Source organism: Leopardus geoffroyi, chromosome B2 (assembly GCF_018350155.1).
Source record: "Leopardus geoffroyi isolate Oge1 chromosome B2, O.geoffroyi_Oge1_pat1.0, whole genome shotgun sequence".
NCBI lineage: Eukaryota > Metazoa > Chordata > Mammalia > Carnivora > Felidae > Leopardus > Leopardus geoffroyi.
Genome location: NC_059332.1, coordinates 4381446 through 4399386, shown reverse-complemented (window position 1 = coordinate 4399386; position 17941 = coordinate 4381446). Strand labels below are relative to the sequence as shown.

At 42.6% G+C, this 17941-nt stretch overlaps 1 protein-coding gene across 11 annotated transcripts in view; it reads left to right on the top strand.

The window, feature by feature from the left end:
* The window catches only part of CARMIL1 (capping protein regulator and myosin 1 linker 1), a 310299-nt gene that overhangs the window by 155858 nt on the left and 136500 nt on the right, over window positions 1-17941 (top strand). For all 11 annotated transcript variants that reach the window (XM_045497187.1, XM_045497188.1, XM_045497184.1 and 8 more), the window contains 2 exons: window positions 4708-4796; window positions 6006-6100. In XM_045497187.1, coding sequence (XP_045353143.1) covers window positions 4708-4796; window positions 6006-6100 — 184 coding nt within the window. The remainder of the gene's footprint in view (window positions 1-4707; window positions 4797-6005; window positions 6101-17941) is intronic.

Genomic DNA, 17941 nt, shown 5'->3' with positions numbered 1-17941 from the left:
TTTAACTGTTAACTGTTGTTATTGCTGTCACAGACTAGCGAAGAGGCTGAGAAATGAACGAGTGTGGGGCTGTGAATTCTGGAAACTGTATCAGCTAAATAGGGGGAGTTTCTGAGGTCAGTGGTGATGGAGCTAGGGATGGTGGGGGTGGGGGGCAGGTGAACTCCCAGGGAACAGACCAGAAGCCATGATGGAGGGTCAGATCTGGGGGACAGAAGCCTCTCCTTGCTTGCTGCTTGCTGCTTGCTGGGATGGGGACCATTTGTAGGACCGAGCCAGCGGCGGTGACAGACCGGTGAGGGGAGCCGATGGGGAAATGAGAAGCGGATTAGTTCAGGGATTGTGGGATCAGTGAGAGCAATGCTTCTCTACCAAGTCAGTTCACCTGGCTCATTAAAACATTCCTGTAAGTTGGTGAATGGGGCACAGGAGAGCTCTGAGGAGCTGATGCAGACCCACTTTGGGAAATCGTCCCAGCCCGCTGTTACAGGGATGTGTCCCGGCCAGTGGTGCTGCCCTTCTGTCACGATTTCTCCCCGGTGTGCTGGGGTGAAAGGAAGGATGGCGAAGGGAGGCAAGGGCTGCCCTTTATGGCTTTTCCGTTAGCGAAGATTGAAGCACAAAAACACACATGTGTATATTTTTAACATTCGGTATTTTAAAACGAAAAGTGGTCTTGAGGATATCAGCCTTCCGTCTTCAAAAGGAATGGTAATTCTTCATGATTTTTCACCCGAACTTAAAAAGAACGGACACTTGCCCCTATGATGGGTCTTGCGATATGCAGTCTCAGAACATTTTCAAATATGTGGCTTATTGGAGGAGACGACAGTATTCCACTTTTTTTGGACTTTTTTTTTTTTAAGTTTATTTATTTTGTGAGAAAGAGAGAAAGCATGAGTGGAGAAGGGGCAGAGAGAGAGGAGAGAGCTAGAATACCAAGCAGGCTCCACACCGCCAGCATGGAGCCCAATGTGGGGCTCGACCTCATGAACTGTAAGATCGTGACCTGAGCCGAAGCTGGACGCTTACCCCACTAAACCACCCAAGCGCCGCTGGACTTTTTATTTTATTTTATTTTATTTTATTTCTTTTTAATGTTTTTTTTTTTTTTGTTTTTTTTTGTTTTTTTTTTTAATTTTTGAGAGAGAGAGACAGAGCATGAGTGGAGGAGGGGCAGAGAGAGAGGGAGACACAGAACCCAAAGCAGGCTCCAGGGTCTGAGCTGTCAGCACAGAGCCCGACGTGGGGCTCAAACTCATGAACTACGAGATCATGACCTGAGCCGGATGCTCAATCAACTGAGACATCCAGGCGCCCCAACCCCTGGGCTTTTTAAAACGGGAAATGCTTGGCAAAAAAGAGTGACTTTCTCTCAAGTTGTATACATTCTCTGGGTTGTTAAGATTGCTCCTGGCTCACTAAAAGCCCCTTATGTGAGGGCACCACAAGAGAAACATGTCACATTCGCTTTCTGCTCATCTTATGACTCTAGTAGTAATCCCTCTCCCTAAGTTAAACAGGAGGATGGAGGGATTTTTTTTTTTTTAATACGCCAAATTTGCGATTAGGACCAAGTTCCTGTCTCATTTTCTCCACTGATTAAAACCGCAGTAGATTGGCGGTCTTGCTCAAGGCCTGATTTTGTAATTTAGGCAAGTCGGCGAGCATCATGGGGTCTTTTAAAATCTTTTAAAGATGGCGTGGTTGGGCCAGTTGTACGTAGTTCCTTTTAGATATAAAAATTCCATATGCCTTTTATTTCTCATGAGTTCCATTGTTCCCGACAGCAATTCCCCTAGTTTTTATTATATACCTTTTTTTTTTTTTGAAAGAGAGAGGAGGGAGAGAAAGAGAGAATCTTCAGCAGGCTCTGTGCTCAGCATGGAGCCCCACGTGGGGCTCGATCCCACCACTGTGAGATCATGACCTAGGCTGAAATCAAGAGTCAGACGCTTAACTTACTGAGCCACCCAGGCGCCCCTTACTGTATACTTTCGAGTTTTAACTAAATGCAAGCTCTTGGAGAGGCATTGTTTTAATTTGTTAAGAATTTTGTCTCCCTAAACCGGTGAACATAGGGTTGAACAGACAGTTGACGTCTAGGGAGCGCTGCAGTATGGTCACATGTTAGTTGCCATCTAGGTTTGGGTGTATGTGCGTATCGCTTTAAAAACTTCATCCCGTATATTCTTAGTATAGAAAACAATTCTTTTCACGTACTTGGCACTTAGTAAAAAGTAACAAAATTAACGTAGACGTAAATGACTTGTTATACCTCTCCCCTACTGGCATTCTAAAGAAAAGTTGGGCATACTTTTTGCACATTTTGTGTAATAAATTTTTATTACAGTAATTATACCCAATGGGTAAATGAAAGCTCTGCTTTGGGAAATTGCTTTTCTGGATGCTTTGTGAGGTCGCCCTGGAAAGGTAATGATACCATAGATTGTTTTTGGAAATTAGGATAATTCCTGCAAAAACATTGTCGAAGCAATCACTTTTTATCATGCCAACACAAAGTAAGATCTGTTCACCTGGTTGTATATTGTAAGATACAGAATTACACTGATCAGGGGGGCCACCGTTTTGAAAATCACCACCGTCAGCATAATGTAAATTGCAGGCATTCGGTCAATGGGGATTAATTTTCCTCTTCCTTTGTCAATCTGTGGGACACATCAGTAATTTGGGGACCATGTGAAGGTAACATTGTAGACAGAATGGATTCAAACACCACATAAGAATTATAAATGCCTCAGATGCTGTGGGACTTGCGTGTTTCCAAGTGGGGTTTTCTAAAGGGTGCTCACTAGTGAGTTTTGTTATATTTCAGACTGTTCTAGTGATGCTTAATCCATTTGGATATGTATGATCTGATAAATCAAAGAATTGTAAATTTGTGTGATATTTGAGGTAAAGAAACTGCTTTGATTATAGTATGCCACAGCACATAGAACTCCCTCCTTCCTTCCTCCCTCCCACTCCTTTCCTCAGTCCCTCCCTCTCTCTCTTTCTCTCTCTCCCTCCCTTCCCTTTTCTTTCTTTCTTTCTTTCTTTCTTTCTTTCTTTCTTTCTTTCTTTCTTTCTTTCTTTCTTTCTTTCTTTCTTTCTTTCTCTTTCTTTCTTTCTTTCTTTCTTTCTTTCTTTCTTTCTTTCTTTCTTTCATCATAAGGGATTTAAATAGACCCTAACTTTTTTTTTTTTAATTTTTTTTAACGTTTATTTATCTTTGAGACAGAGAGAGACAGAGCATGAACGGGGGAGGGGCAGAGAGAGAGGGAGACACAGAATGTGAAGCAGGCTCCAGGCTCTGAGCTGTCAGCACAGAGCCTGACGCGGGGCTCGAACTCACGGACTGTGAGATCATGACCTGAGCTGAAGTCGGACGCTTAACTGACTGAGCCACCCAGGCGCCCTAAATAGACCCTAACTTGTAAGGAGATTTTAAAATCACTTTTTAATGTATAAATAATTTTAAAGTCAGGAGCTGCCTTAAACATAAATATAAAAACGTTAGCATATGAAAATTTAAAAGAAAAAAAATGTGGTACAATTCTGCAGCCAGGACACAACTTTTCATTTCTTCATGACACCTTCAAGCCCTGTGCTACTTACGTTAGCCGTTTCAGTGGTTGCGATCTTTATTAGACATTTCATAATAATTCCGCATTTCACTTAATATTATATCTGAGCACTTAAAATATTTTGACAGAAATACATAACACAACTACATAATTTAAAACAATCTAATGTTTATTTACATGAGGGAGTATTTGCTAAACTCTCATTGGGTTGTGTCCCCCTTTATTTTAGAGAATGCTAGTGGGAACATCGTAATAGTAAACATTTATCAAATGCTCATTCAGCCACCCTTTTAAAGGACATGACGCCTTTAAACCTTAACTTTCTTATCTGTAAAAAGGGAATAACGATACTTAACGGTTTTATAATGACACACACATAAAGGGTTAGCTCAGGGCCTAGCACAAGACAAGAGCTCAGTAAAGGGAACATCATATTGTTACCATCATGGCCTCCACATAGTCTTTTGTTATCCTTTCTGGAGATCACTTTCTTTGGGAATTACTTTTGGTTGTCCCAAAATTGGGATGCGCCTCTGAGTGGCCCCAGCACAACTAAAATGACCTTTTATTTTATTTAAAAAAATTTTTTAAACGTTCATTTATTTATTTTTGTTGCGAGAGAGAGAGAGAGAGAGAGAGAGAGAGTGAGCAGGCATGAGGTGGGGGGGGGTGTGCAGAGAGAGAGGGAGACACAGAATCCGAAGCAGGCTCCAGGCTCCCAGCGAGCTGTCAGCACAGAGCATGACGTGGGGCTCGAACTCACAAACCGGAGATCGTGACCGGAGCCGAAGTCGGGACACTCAACCGACTGAGCCACCCAGGTGCCCCTAAAGTGGCCTTTTAATTAGTCTATCGTAATTGTCTGTGTTCTTGTCTGATTGCCCTGCTGGATGGTACACTCTGAAAGGCAGCAACTTTTTGTCCTTTATATCATTGAATCCCCTGGACCTCGAACGTGACGGTGCGTGGGAATAGACGGTCAGTCAGGTTTTGTTGCGCGAACGGGCGCACGAATAAATGGCTCATTTAATTAGAACTTGGCATCTGTGTGGGTTTGTCACAGCAAAGTGAGGTTGCCCTTAGATTTCGTGACGTGGTCAAAGAATGCTTTCTGTTACAGTCCACTGATGTCTGTGAACAGATACTGAGGGTGGTGAGTAGGTCCAATCGGCTGGAGGAATTGGTGTTGGAAAACGCTGGACTTAGAACGTGAGTATCTTCCAGAATATGTGAGTATATTGCTTAAAATCTTTCTGCTGTTTCCTTAAAATTAATACTTGGATTTTAAAAAAAGGTTGGGCCACTCACATATACAGTGTAGTGTTTCCCTTCTAAAAACAAACAAACAAACAAACAAACAGATCCCTGTGTTCCCCATCATCTTGAAGGTCAAGGGTTTTATAACATCTTTTATTGTTGTGTCGCTGGAGGGAGCCCGGTGTGGTGGGTGAGAGGATGGACCCTGAGCCAGGTGCCTCGTGGCCTTGGGCGAATTGCCTCACTTCTGTGCCTCAGTTTCTTCATCTTTAAGACGGAGAAAACAGTAGTGTCTACCTTACAGAATTATGGTTGTGACGATAAATGAATGAATACGTGTAAAGTCCTTAGAAAAGTATCTTTCCTGTTACAGATGCTATGTGTCAGCTTTTATGAGTATCACTCGTGGTATAATTTTATGTAACACATTTAATATAATTGTATGGCTTTGCTTTGATATGTTTTAGCCATTTCTCTCTCTTTCCAAATTCGTACTTGCCTTGTTCAGTAGTAGGTGGGGGTTCACTAGTCAGTACGCCTGCTTATGTGAAGTTCGAATCAGCCAGAACAAAGACTCCACTGCTCCTCGGTGAGGAGGGCTGAAGGTTTCATATTCACGGCACTTAGTGTGTTCCTTTGAGTACAACGTACCTAAAATAGTGATTTTGATTTTTGTTACAACATAGTGTTAGCAACTGTAGCCTTTAAACTCAATAATCAGGACAATCAGTTTTGCATTGTGAGCATTGCATGAAATGAGAATTAAGGTCTAGTGAACAGCCTGTTGCAACTTTCGTGGAATGTAGGTGCAATTCAGGATTTTTTTTTAAGTTATGAAGGGACTCTAAGTAGTCCTATTCATAGCATCCTGGAATGTGTCTTTAAAGGGGGCAGTTACCTCTTTTCTTTTTGCTTTTGAAGGAGGTCGTGGCTAATCAGAATGAACCAGATTTTGGCCGTGGCTTTACAGATACTCTATTGAGGAATATAGACCTGTGTAACATAGATCGGGTGTTAACAAATAGATGGTCTATAGGTTAATATTGTAAAGAAGGATTTCCTTTTCTTAGATTTCACTCTAACTTTTCTAGCTTTCAAGTGTTTTATTTGAGCAGGTTTACACTTTGTGTTATGTAAGCTAACCGTTTTGTTTCCTTGCAGAGATTTTGCACAGAAACTGGCCAGCGCTTTAGCACATAATCCCAACTCAGGACTCCACACAGTGAACCTTGCTGGCAACCCGCTGGAAGACCGAGGTACTGTAGCATTCCTGGGATCACTGATGCCAGAATTGTGAGAGAATTAGGGAGTTTGAATAGCCACACCATAAGAACGCGGTCAAGCTCAGCTGTAATTACGTAACAGATTCTGCTGGTGGCTTTGTTCGGCTTCTAGATTTTCTCTACCCTTTGATGAAGATACTGGCGCTAAAATCCATTATCTGATTAACTTCTTTTGAAGGGACACAGACAGAAAGGAGGCTATTGTTTTTAAACTGTTGTATTAGTTTTTTGTGGCTACATAACAAATTGCCAGCAACATGGCAGCTTAAAATGACACGGATGTATTACCTGACAGTTTGCTTGGGTTCTAGTCTGGGCAGAGGTGTGCTGGGCTGTCCACTCAGCATCACAGGCTGAGATCAAGTGGTCAGGTGCGGCTGTGATCGTGACCTTACGGGCCCAAGCTTACTGGTTGTTGGCAGAATTAATGTCCTTGGGTTGGGAGGACAGAGGTCATTCTTTTTTTGCTAGCTCTCATTGGGGACCGCTCCCAGCACCCGGAACCTTGCTACACGATGCCTTCTCTTAAAACATGCCAGTTTGCTTTGCGCTCGAGGCGGTAAGGAGCACATGTCTTTGATGCCTGCCTTTCTTTTAAATAGAGCATCTGAGGGGCGTCTGGGTGGCTCAGTCGGTTGGGCGTCTGACTTCGGCTCAGGTCATGATTTCACGGTTTGTGGGTTTGAGCCCCACGTCGGGCTCTGTGCTGACGGCTCAGAGCCTGGAGTCTGCTTACGATTCTGTGTCTCCTTCGCTCTGCCCCTCCCCGACTCGTGCTCTGTCTCTCTCTGTCTTTCAAAAATAAAAAAAAATGTACAAAAAAAAAATTTACCTGGAGCACCTGCTTGGGTCAGGCCCACCCAGGATAGTCTCCCTTCCGATGAACTCAAAGTCAGCTGATCAGTGGCCCAATCATATCATTAGTCTGCCCCACACACTGGAGGAAATTGTACAGGGCATGCATAGCAGGGAACAGGAATCTTGAGGACCATCTTACTATCCTGTCTACCACAAACATCTTTGAATATTTAACCAGGTTTGAATGTGAGGACAGGAAGAAAATGAAGGACTGGCCTTCTTTAGAAGTGTTTGTGTGGGCAGAGGGAAGACTTGGCAGGTTTAGAATGTGAAACTTAAGTATTTGAATTCTCAGCAGGAGAACATTGGTGGGTGGGGTTTAAAAAGAATTAGCTTTATCTCTAGAGGGAGTATTTTGTTTTCATTAGCTGCTGCAAATGTTTTCCAGCATTGCTGAATGAAAGCCTTTCATCTTGTAATGTTATATATTTGATGAGGATTAATTATTAAACGGAGCTGACAGTATGGATCTAGGCACTCAGTTCTGCCCTGTGGTCCCGATATAGACATCGTTCTTCCTTGAAAAGGACACCCACTCGTGTGGTGTTCAAGCCAAAAATAAAGAGTAACTTCGTAGCATTTAAAGTAGTCCGTCTGAAGGCAGTTTGAGGCTGAATTAGAGAAGGGGATCACATGGAAATCATCCTCATGGAATAAACCACAGCTGAAAATAATGGATGCGTTTCCCTGGAGTAGGGGTTTCTTTGGGGCATAGGAATTTCTTTAGGAAGAAACAGATGTTGTCTCTGTCAGTGAAATGCTAGAAAATGATGAATAGGACGAAATGGAAACGTGGAGGTAAATCTACGTGTCGGTTACCGTTTATAGACCGTTGTGGCTGTTTTGGTTTGGCTTTTGAGAGGGTGGGACCCAACCATATTCATCCAGTGACAAGATGAAGTCAGTGGAGGCAGGTTGTTGACGGGGGGGGGGGGGGGGGGGGGGCAGGTCCCTAAGGATGTGAATCCACAGCGCAGTCGGCCGGGAAGGGACACCCCTCAGTGCCGGGGAAATGCAGTTCAAACCACAGTGAGACTGCGCTTCCAAACCAGTAGAAGGGCTCTGATCAGAGTGGGGGTTGGAGAGGACGTGGGAAACGGGAGAACCCGCTTTACGGGCGGGAACGTAAAACGGTGCAGCCCCTTTGCACACCGGTCAGAGGTCTCTTAAGCCGCTAAACACAGATTGGCCACATGACCCGGCAACTCCCCTCCTGGATCTCACCGAAGAGAGACGGAGCCCGTGTTCACGCCCAGACTCGCGGGCGCTTGTCGCCACGTTCCCCGTGCGAGCCCAATGGTAGAGGCCACCCTCGTGCCCGCCACGGGCAAGCAGGTGGACACATCGTGGGCGTCTGGACCGTGGCACGCGGCCCAGCGGTGGAGGCGGGAGAGGGGCTGATTCCTGCTCCCGTGTGGTTGAACCTCAGAAACCTTACGTCGGGTGAAAGGAGCCGGACCCGAAAGACCACATACCGTGAGCTGCGGGCTTCGGAGGAAGGATGCCAGGGAGGCCCGGGTCTCCTTTGCTGCTGCGAACCCTCCTGGATGGCTTACCCCTCAGCTACGATTTTACCCATCGGACCCCCGTCTTCGGTTTCGACTTCTCCGGTAGCGCTCAGTCATCGTGGCACATCCTAGTTACACACGGACACTTCTCCTCCACCCACTTCCTTTTCGTCCCTGCCCCTTGTCCTCCGAAGACCCTGGACGACGTCCGTCGAGAAGCCCTTCCTTTAAATTGCGTTTGATTTCATTTCATCTTAATTCTCTTCTGCAGTTTTTCAGTTGCTTTGAAAACCGTGGCCACGTTCGCAGAGACTTCTTTTCTACCAGACCACGCGCTCAAAGATGATGTTTCTGGGCTTCTGTCCGCCACATTCCTACCTCTGAGCCCTGATTTTCTGGGTCTTTCCATCTACCTGCGGTTCATTCGCAGGAGCTAAAGTCACAGGTCGTTCCAAGGATGTTCCCCTCAGCTTTGTGCTCACGTACGGACTCGCCAGCATGGTTTCTGCTCACGTAGGCTCAGTTTTTGACACTCCTGAGAATGTTCTCTCAAGCTGAGACGTCCCTTGTTTCGGCCCGTTCTAGATTCATTCACTGATGTACTTGCCAGTGTTCTTGGACAACGGCCAGCACCTGTATTTCCTGCCTCCACTCTGGGGGCGGAGCCTCCTGAACACAAATTCTGTGTACTTTTCTCTTCATTCAGGCTAAGTATCTGAAGATGATGGGTAGTTTTTCTGCTCACGGATGGAAATCCCACCAGGAATCCAACTAAGTGTCAAATATTTATACGAGCTTCCGTCCAGGCAAAATATTTCCTGCTTTTTTGTTTCTGAGCTGTTCAGTGACGGTATTTTATGTTCGAAAACAATAAAAAGCGTGGGGGGGGGAGAGGAATTTATAATTGGAGCATGTAGCATATACAAGAGACCAAGGAAACACAAAGAAAAGACAGTTTAGCGGCCCAGAAGTCTGAGGAATTTTAACACCAAATGGACTTTGATTTGGTACCTGGGCCATCCACTCCGGGACTCATTTGGAAACTCTCAGAGAGAAAGTTCGGCTCCTCGCTTTGTGATATGAATGTGGATGCAGCAAATTCCTGTTATTTACTGCTCAGTCTCCTTGGGTCATACTTACGTATGAAGGACAGACGGACTTCTCTTGTTAAGGGGCTTGTGGCGGAGGAGGGTAGGGTATGAATCAGTAAGCTGGGGTGTGTGTGTGTGTGCATTGCTTTTTGGGTGCTGGGTCCCGTGCTGTCTCTCTGTGTGGAGGACACACACAGCAGTGAGCAGACCGCATGCACATGCACGAGCTCTTACTGTGGATGCAGGGTCGGGGCGGTTCCCCAGCTTTGCTCTTGACCTTCTGTCCCTGTGTGTTTGCAGACTGGAGGTCAAGACCCGCTAGCAGGCCATGAAATCAACCCGATAGCTCATGACCTGCGTTTGAAAAAAAGAAGAGGAAGGACTAGAACAGAATAGAAAATATCAGCGTGCATTTGTCCGGGGAAACTTCGGTTTTAGTTTTCTACTACATGTGTGTGTGTTTATTTTTGTATGAGGTTCCTTCCTTGGGATGGCAGATCTGTTCCTTTATGTGAGTCATGGTAGAAAAGGCTGAAGACTCTCTGCCCCGGCTCAACGTGATCAACTTTGCCTGATAAGTCCCGGGGCTGACCCAGCGTCTGAGCCACGGTGTCCTGGGTCATTTCCTCGTGACTAACCCTTTGGATCTGACATTACTTTTTGGATCAAAGTTGAGTAGTTTTGGAGAATGCAGCTCTCCTCTCTTGGCTCATTCCACACGCCTGACTTCCTTAGTTGTTACAGACTCCGTGTTCTGTTCTTCCTGCTTGTCCCTCCCAGCAACCCTCGTTTTTATGGTCGCCGCCTTGTCAGGAATGTCTGTCCCTTTCCTCCCCTCACTTTGTTCTCAATTGGATTATTTTGTTTAAAGATGATCTTGAATCCTGTCTCAGAATGTTTTTCTTTTGGAAATGTTGACCTGAAGTACCCAGATTTCCCCCCCCTTCTCTGACCATCTGGTGGTGGCCCTGGTTTGATCTTTCGCATAAGACAAGACAAACAGATTCTAGAATTGCCGCTTCTATTTTTTGGTGCTTTCCATCTTGCATATCTCTCAGTGTGTACCAGTGGGTTCTGGAATCAAAATACATGGGTTCATTTCCGGGCTTTGCCACTTCCTAGCCGAGTTTCCTTGGACAAGTTACTTAACTGCTGTGTCTCAGCTTCCTCATCTTTGTTTTATTTTTTTGAAATTTTAATTCTAGTATAGTTAACGTACAGCGTTCTGTTAGTTTCAGGGGCACAGTAGAGTGATTCAGCAATTCTGTCCCTTAGTGCTCGTCATGATACATATATCTTTAGTATCTTCATCTTGAAAATATTAATAGTACCTACCACGTAAAGGTGTTCTCAGGATTAAATGAGATAATACACACAAAGGGAGAAGGATGGCCTGTTACATACTGGGCACTCAATAAATGTTTGCCCTCCCTGCCTCCTTTGATTCATAAAATAGCCTCGTGGAGTAAAACCATACAAATATTATTATCCTCTTTTTATAAATGAGGAAATCTTGTGTTTACACGGTTTGGACAAAGCTTGTGGAATCATACCTGATACTAGTCGGCGAGGCTCTGGTCTAGGATTTCCAGAATATCAGCCGACCAAGCGGCCAGTCAGTCTCTAATCCCGTGGTGGTGATTTTCTGATGTGGCCGTCTAGATTTCCTTGGGAAGCGGAAGGAAAGAATTTTATGTGCGCTTCTTGGAAAACATTGGCTTATTCCATAGCATGGCAGTAAATTTTCTGAATCACGCTAGTATTTCAAGATACCAGGTTTGTGTGCAACACCTACCAAGCAGAAGGGACTTTTCTTGAGATTCGTGATGTCAGCCGTATTTAGTTGATATTTTTTTTTTTTAATTTTTTTTTTTTTTTCAACGTTTATTTATTTTTGGGACAGAGAGAGACAGAGCATGAACGGGGGAGGGGCAGAGAGAGAGGGAGACACAGAATCGGAAACAGGCTCCAGGCTCTGAGCCATCAGCCCAGAGCCTGACGCGGGGCTCGAACTCACGGACCGCGAGATCGTGACCTGGCTGAAGTCGGACGCTTAACCGACTGCGCCACCCAGGCGCCCCTAGTTGATATTTTTAAGGTTACACAAGGTGAAGCAAGGTTTTAAACACCGCCCGCCTTTGGATTTTCGGGTGTTCGAAAGTTCAGTACGCTGACTCCATTTTTCCCACTGGTCTTTTATTCCTGTATTCCTAGTTCTTGAACTTTTCTTTTTCTCCGCCTTATTTTTGAAATGGAAATGTTGGCCTGTATTTTGTTTATTCACTTATCTTAGCGTTTCTGGTCTCCAGCGTTCAAATCTACGTGCTTTCTGACAGACAAGAACGAGGTCTTCTGTTTATCCACATCCTTTTGCTAGAACTCCACATGCGGGATTTTGTTAAACTGTTCCTATTGGTGTTTTCATTTAACAAGGACCTCCTTCAACCTTTCGTCTATCAGGTCTACCCTTCTGATTCTAGGATATCCAAGTGTCAGAATTTTGTATGGTCTTGTCATAGGTTTTTAAATTCATGCGTGATTAATAGGTTAAATGTGTCGTGTCACATTTAATTTCCTGTCTTTGTAGGTTAATAACATCAGATGGCAGATTATAACACTGAACATTTCATAATTACTTTTTTTATTAGGCCTACATGTTTTGAAGCAGAGGAAGCCAAAATAGTTTTGTTTGGAAAGGAGAAGTAAAAATTAGACCATTTTTCCTTCTAAATCTGACACACACTTAAAAAAAAGTCCCAAGAAGGGTAATCCATAAAAATTAGACCGTTTTTCTTTCTAAATTTGACACGTGCTTAAAAAAAAAATCACAAGAAGGGCAATCCATTTCATGAAGTCTCCAAATAAAAAGCTTTTAGAGATAAATTCTGTTTTAATTCACAGCTCTGAACGCTATGTTTTGCTTTATTTTGGGGAGAGGATGGAATAGTTCTGGCCAAAAATTGAAACGTCTTTTCTCTCCTTTGTTTGTGGGGAAATGTTTTCTCGATGATCAGTTTGTTCCCTGGCACTGTTGAATAAGTGGCTTCAGAAAAGTACCAGGCAGGTTAATTTTTTTGTTTTTCTTGAGATTTTGGCCACCAGCCACCCTCATTTTATTCATGTTGCCGAGACTGTTTCTGAAGCCTGCCGGGAAGAAAGAGGATCCTTTGTGTGATAATCTGTTGTTACCTTTTCTCAAAGATCGGTAAAAGTATTGAATCTCTATGATGTATACCCGGAACCGACAGGATGTTATATGTTGTATGTATGTCAGTTCTCCTGCAATAAAAACTCAATTTCATTCTTGTATTTAAACCAAAATGAACAGTACTGACCCCATTTATACCTTTTATTCCGTTTGCAGTTAGCAAGGGCATTTCTTTAAAGAAGAAATGTAACATATTTATGACTTACGGATGCCTAGCACATTAAAACAAAATATTTTGTCGAGAAAGAAAGAAGCTGGTAGCTTAGTCTGAAATTTGACAAAAACTCCTTGAAACAGACTGTCCTGTTTCTGCATCGTTAGTCCGCTTGTTTTCCTATTCACCTTTTTCCTGCTTTCTTTTCTTTTTTTTTTTTAATTAAAAAAATTAAAAAAAAATTTTTTTTAATGTTTTATTTATTCTTGAGAAAGAGTGTGAGCTGGGGAGGGGCAGAGAGAGAGACAGAGACACAGAATCCGGAGCAGGCTCCAGGCTCCGAGCTGTCAGCACAGAGCCCGACACGGGGCAAAGTCGGACGCTTAACCGACTGAGCCACCCAGGGGCCTCGTCCTGCTTTTTTCTTTTAAGTAAATTATCAAGCATGACTTTTATTCACCTTTATTCTAATTCAGGAGCTTCACTTTTTATTACTTCCGTTACTTACGGTGTGGTCATTCACTTTCCAGAGAAAAATATGGCTGGGCTGTTTACTCCTTTTTTTCTTCCTTCCTTTTTGGAAGATAGTTGTCGATTAAGGAATGAACACATGGGTGGTGTCACCAGTGGTGTAAAATAATTGCTCTATTCCGGCCTTGTGTCTAGTTACGTGCGTGTGTGGTTTTCTGTGATGTAGCAGGCATGTCTGACACAAAAGAAATTAGTGAAAATGTAGAAAATGGTCATTTTCTCAACAAAGGAAAACAACTCAAAAGTCAACCTGAGCACCGCAAATTGGAAGCTGAATGGTAGGTTTTAACATTGATCTAACATATTTTTCAGCCTAATTGGAAGACATGGGATATGGGTTTGGGTTATTTTCTTTCTCAAACATTGTCCTAGCATATGCTTTGCTGGGTAGCACCTGCTTAAAAAAGTATATAAGAGAATTGGTCATGGGTAGGGCAGTGATCAGTCTTACCATAATTTAAAAGTGAGTATCTGGTATCTTTCCGGATTCCATACCTAATTTTTCAAAAAGATTTTTTGTTTTTCGAGCAGTTTCAGGTTCTCAGCAGAATTGAGGGGAAGGTACAGAGATTTCCCATATCCTTCCTGCCCCCCTTGCTGGCTGCACATGCATAGCTTCCCTAGTTATCAGCATCCCGTCAGAGTGGCACAATTGTGACAGTCGAGCCTCTAACGATTTTAATCCATTCTAATAGTTGGGTAGTGGTATCTCACTGTTACTTTACTCTGCATTTCCTTGATGACTTAGCGTGTGGAGTGTCTCTTCATGTGCTTATTTGCCATTTCTGTAACTTTGGTGAGGGTTCCGTTCGGGTCTCTGGCGCGTTTGTAAGTGGTTTGTTTATCATTGTTGACTTTTGAGAGCTCTTTGTGTATTTTGGATAACGGTCCTTGCAAACATTTGCTCCCATTCTGTGGCTTGCCTTCTCATTCTCTTGACATTGCCTTTTGCAGGACAGAACTTCTTAATTTTAACGAAGTCTAGCTTGTCAGTTAGGTCTTTCGTGGAATGCGCCATTGGGGTCGTATCTAAAGAGACATTGCCATACCGTGGTCATCTACATTTTCTCCTCCCTTCTTACCTTCCATGCCTAAATTTGGAAGTAAATTTTTTCACTGACGCCTAACGTACGTTCAGAAAAGTCCACAGATCACAAGTTTACATCTTAATGAGTTTTTACAAAGTGAGCACTCTGCGGGAACCACTACCAAGAATGAGACGTGGAACGTTACTCGTGCTTCACGAGCTTCCCTAGTGTTTTGCCCTCTACCACCCGGAAACGATGGCTCTGATTTGGACTTCTGTTATGATAGGATAGGTTCGCTTTATTTCTTCTTGAACTTCATAAATATAGCATTATATAATATACATTTTTTTTATATTTGGCAACTTTTGCTTTTCTTTGTGGAGAGGTTTTTATTTTTAATTTTTTTTTTCAACGTTTATTTATTTTTGGGACAGAGAGAGACAGAGCATGAACGGGGGAGGGGCAGAGAGAGAGGGAGACACAGAATCGGAAACAGGCTCCAGGCTCTGAGCCATCAGCCCAGAGCCTGATGCGGGGCTCGAACTCACGGACCGTGAGATCGTGACCTGGCTGAAGTCGGACGCTTAACCGACTGCGCCACCCAGGCGCCCCTGTGGAGAGGTTTTTAATCATGCATTTATTTTTTTGAATCGATAAAGAGTATTGAGAGTATTTCGCCTTCTGTAAGTTTTGGTAAATTGTTTTTTTCATGACAAATTTGTCCATTTCTTCTAAAACGATACATTTTTGACCTACAGAAAAAATTTAACATCCTTTAGTTATATTTGCAATGTCTGTAGAATCTCTACTGGTATTTTTTTTCTTTTTTCCACTTCTCAGTTTGATAGTTTGATCCTTCTTTTTCTCCTTTTTTTTTTTTTTTTTTTAAGCCAGTCTTGATGGGGCTTATTAATGTTATTAGTTTTTTTTGAAGAAAAGGATTTGTTAAATTCACTTATTTTATGTCTGCTTTCTATTTAATAGATTTCTTCCCTTTCTTACCCTTTTTTCTCCATTTTTGGGGATGAAATGGGGATTAGTTTGCTTTTTTTAATCCAAATATCTTGAGAGGGATACTTAGATAATTAGTTTCCAGCTTTATTATTATTATTATTATTATTATTATTATTAACATAAGTATTTAGGAGTATAAATTTTACTCTAAGCATGGCTTTAATTGTATCCCTAAAATGTTGACATCATAGTTTTAAAAATTTTAAATCAAAATATTTTTAAGATTTCCATTTTTGGAAAAGAATTTGGAAATCTTTTTTGGGGGGGGCTCGTTTGTTATTTGGAAATCTATTGCTTAAGGTCTAATTATTTGGGGATTTTTCTACTTATCTTTTTGCTGTAATTCCTATGTTAATTCCCAATAGTGGTAGCACTCGGAGAATATGCTTTGTGATTTCACAGTAGTTAAGGAACATCCTCTGTATTATTTGTTGAGCTCAGGATATTGTCACTTTTGGTAAATAAAGGCTCCACATGGACTTTGTAGAAATGTATTCTACCGTTGTTGGGTACAGTGTTTTAAATATACGTCTTTTTTGATTGTGTTCTCGACACCATCTATGTCTTTATACCCTTTTTGTGTCCATTTTATCATCTACAGAGATGTGTTTAAAACTCTCCCATTGTTGTGAGGTATGGTACACACACACATATATGCGTGTGTATAATTATGTATTCTCCTGTTGTTACCATTAGATTTACTTTATACGTTCTGAGACTGTGTTCTTCAGACCGTACAGATTTTAAATTATTGCATCTTCTTTATTAGTGAAATGTTTCAATTGTGTCTATGCCTCTTAAAATCTAATTTGTCTTTTATTATTGCAGATATACTAGTTTTCTTTTGGTTAGCCTTTGTAGCATATATCTTTTTATATGCTTTTAGGTTCGCTTCTGAATACACGTACTGTATTTCTGTTTCTTTTTTTTTTTTTTTTTTAATTTTTTTTTTTTCAACGTTTGTCTATCCTTGGGACAGAGAGAGACAGAGCATGAACGGGGGAGGGGCAGAGAAAGAGGGAGACACAGAATCCGAAACAGGCTCCAGGCTCTGAGCCATCAGCCCAGAGCCTGATGCGGGGCTCGAACTCACGGACCGCGAGATCGTGACCTGGCTGAAGTCGGACGCTTAACCGACTGCGCCACCCAGGCGCCCCATGTATTTCTGTTTCTTGAAGGCATCTGAGCGGTGCCTGGGTTGCTCAGTCGGTTAAGTGTCCGACTTTGGCTCAGGTCATGATCTCATGGTTCATGAGTTCAAGCCCTGCATTGGGCTCTGTGCTGACAGCTCAGAGCCTGGAGCCTGCTTCGGTTTCTGTGTCTCCCTCTCTCTCTGCCCCTCTCCTGCTTGCACTCTGTCTCTCTCTCTCTGTCTTTTTCTCTCTCAAAAATAAACATTAAAACAATTTTTTTAAAAAAGCATCTGATATTTTTATTGAGATAATCAATTTTTTGCTTGTTTTGTGTATTTAGTACATTTACATTGATTGTAACTATTGATTTTTCTGTATGGCAATCTATAATATGTCTGTTTTCTTTTTTCCCCTTTTTATCTTTGTTATTTTTTTTCTCCTTTTCTTCCTTTTGGATTAATTACACTTTTAAAGTGACTCCCATGGGGCACTTGGGTGGCTCAGTTGGTTAAGTGTCAGACTCTTGCTTTTGGCTCACTGACAGTGTGGAACTTGCTTGGGATTCTCTGTCTTCCTCCCTCTCTGCCCCTCCCCTGCTCATGCTGTTTTTGTCTCGCTCAAACTTTAAAAAAATAATAAAATGATTCCCTTTTCCCTCTATCCCAGTTAACTTACAAGTGATACATTCTTTTACAAGAAAGTGTCAACGAAATAGCCTGCTCCCTCTTTGTAATTAACAATATGGATTAGCATATTCAAATCTCTAAAAATATTCACATTAAAAAAAAAAGACCTGTTTGACATAATTTAATCCAGTGATTTTTTTTTAAATTTTTTTTAACATTTATTTATTTTTGAGACAGAGAGAGACAGAGCATGAACGGGGGAGGGTCAGAGAGAGGGAGACACAGAATCCGAAACAGGCTCCAGGCTCTGAGCGGTCAGCACAGAGCCCGACGCGGGGCTCGAACTCACGGACCGCGAGATCATGACCTGAGCCGAAGTCGGCCGCTTAACCGACTGAGCCACCCAGGCACCCCAATCCAGTGATTTTCAAACTTATTTGGGAAATGCTATGGGGAGGTAAATACGGGCTCTCAGAACTCCCACCATCCTTGGCGAGACACCTGTCTAGACGCTTACTCAAGCTGCATGACCTTTAGATTCTTTCTACAGTAGTTATTTCTTGAGAAACTTTGATAAAATGTGTAGAGAATTTGGGGTTATATAATAGGGCAGCCACGAGCCTGGTATTTCCTTATCAGCGCATGGAATTTGAGAATTAGTCT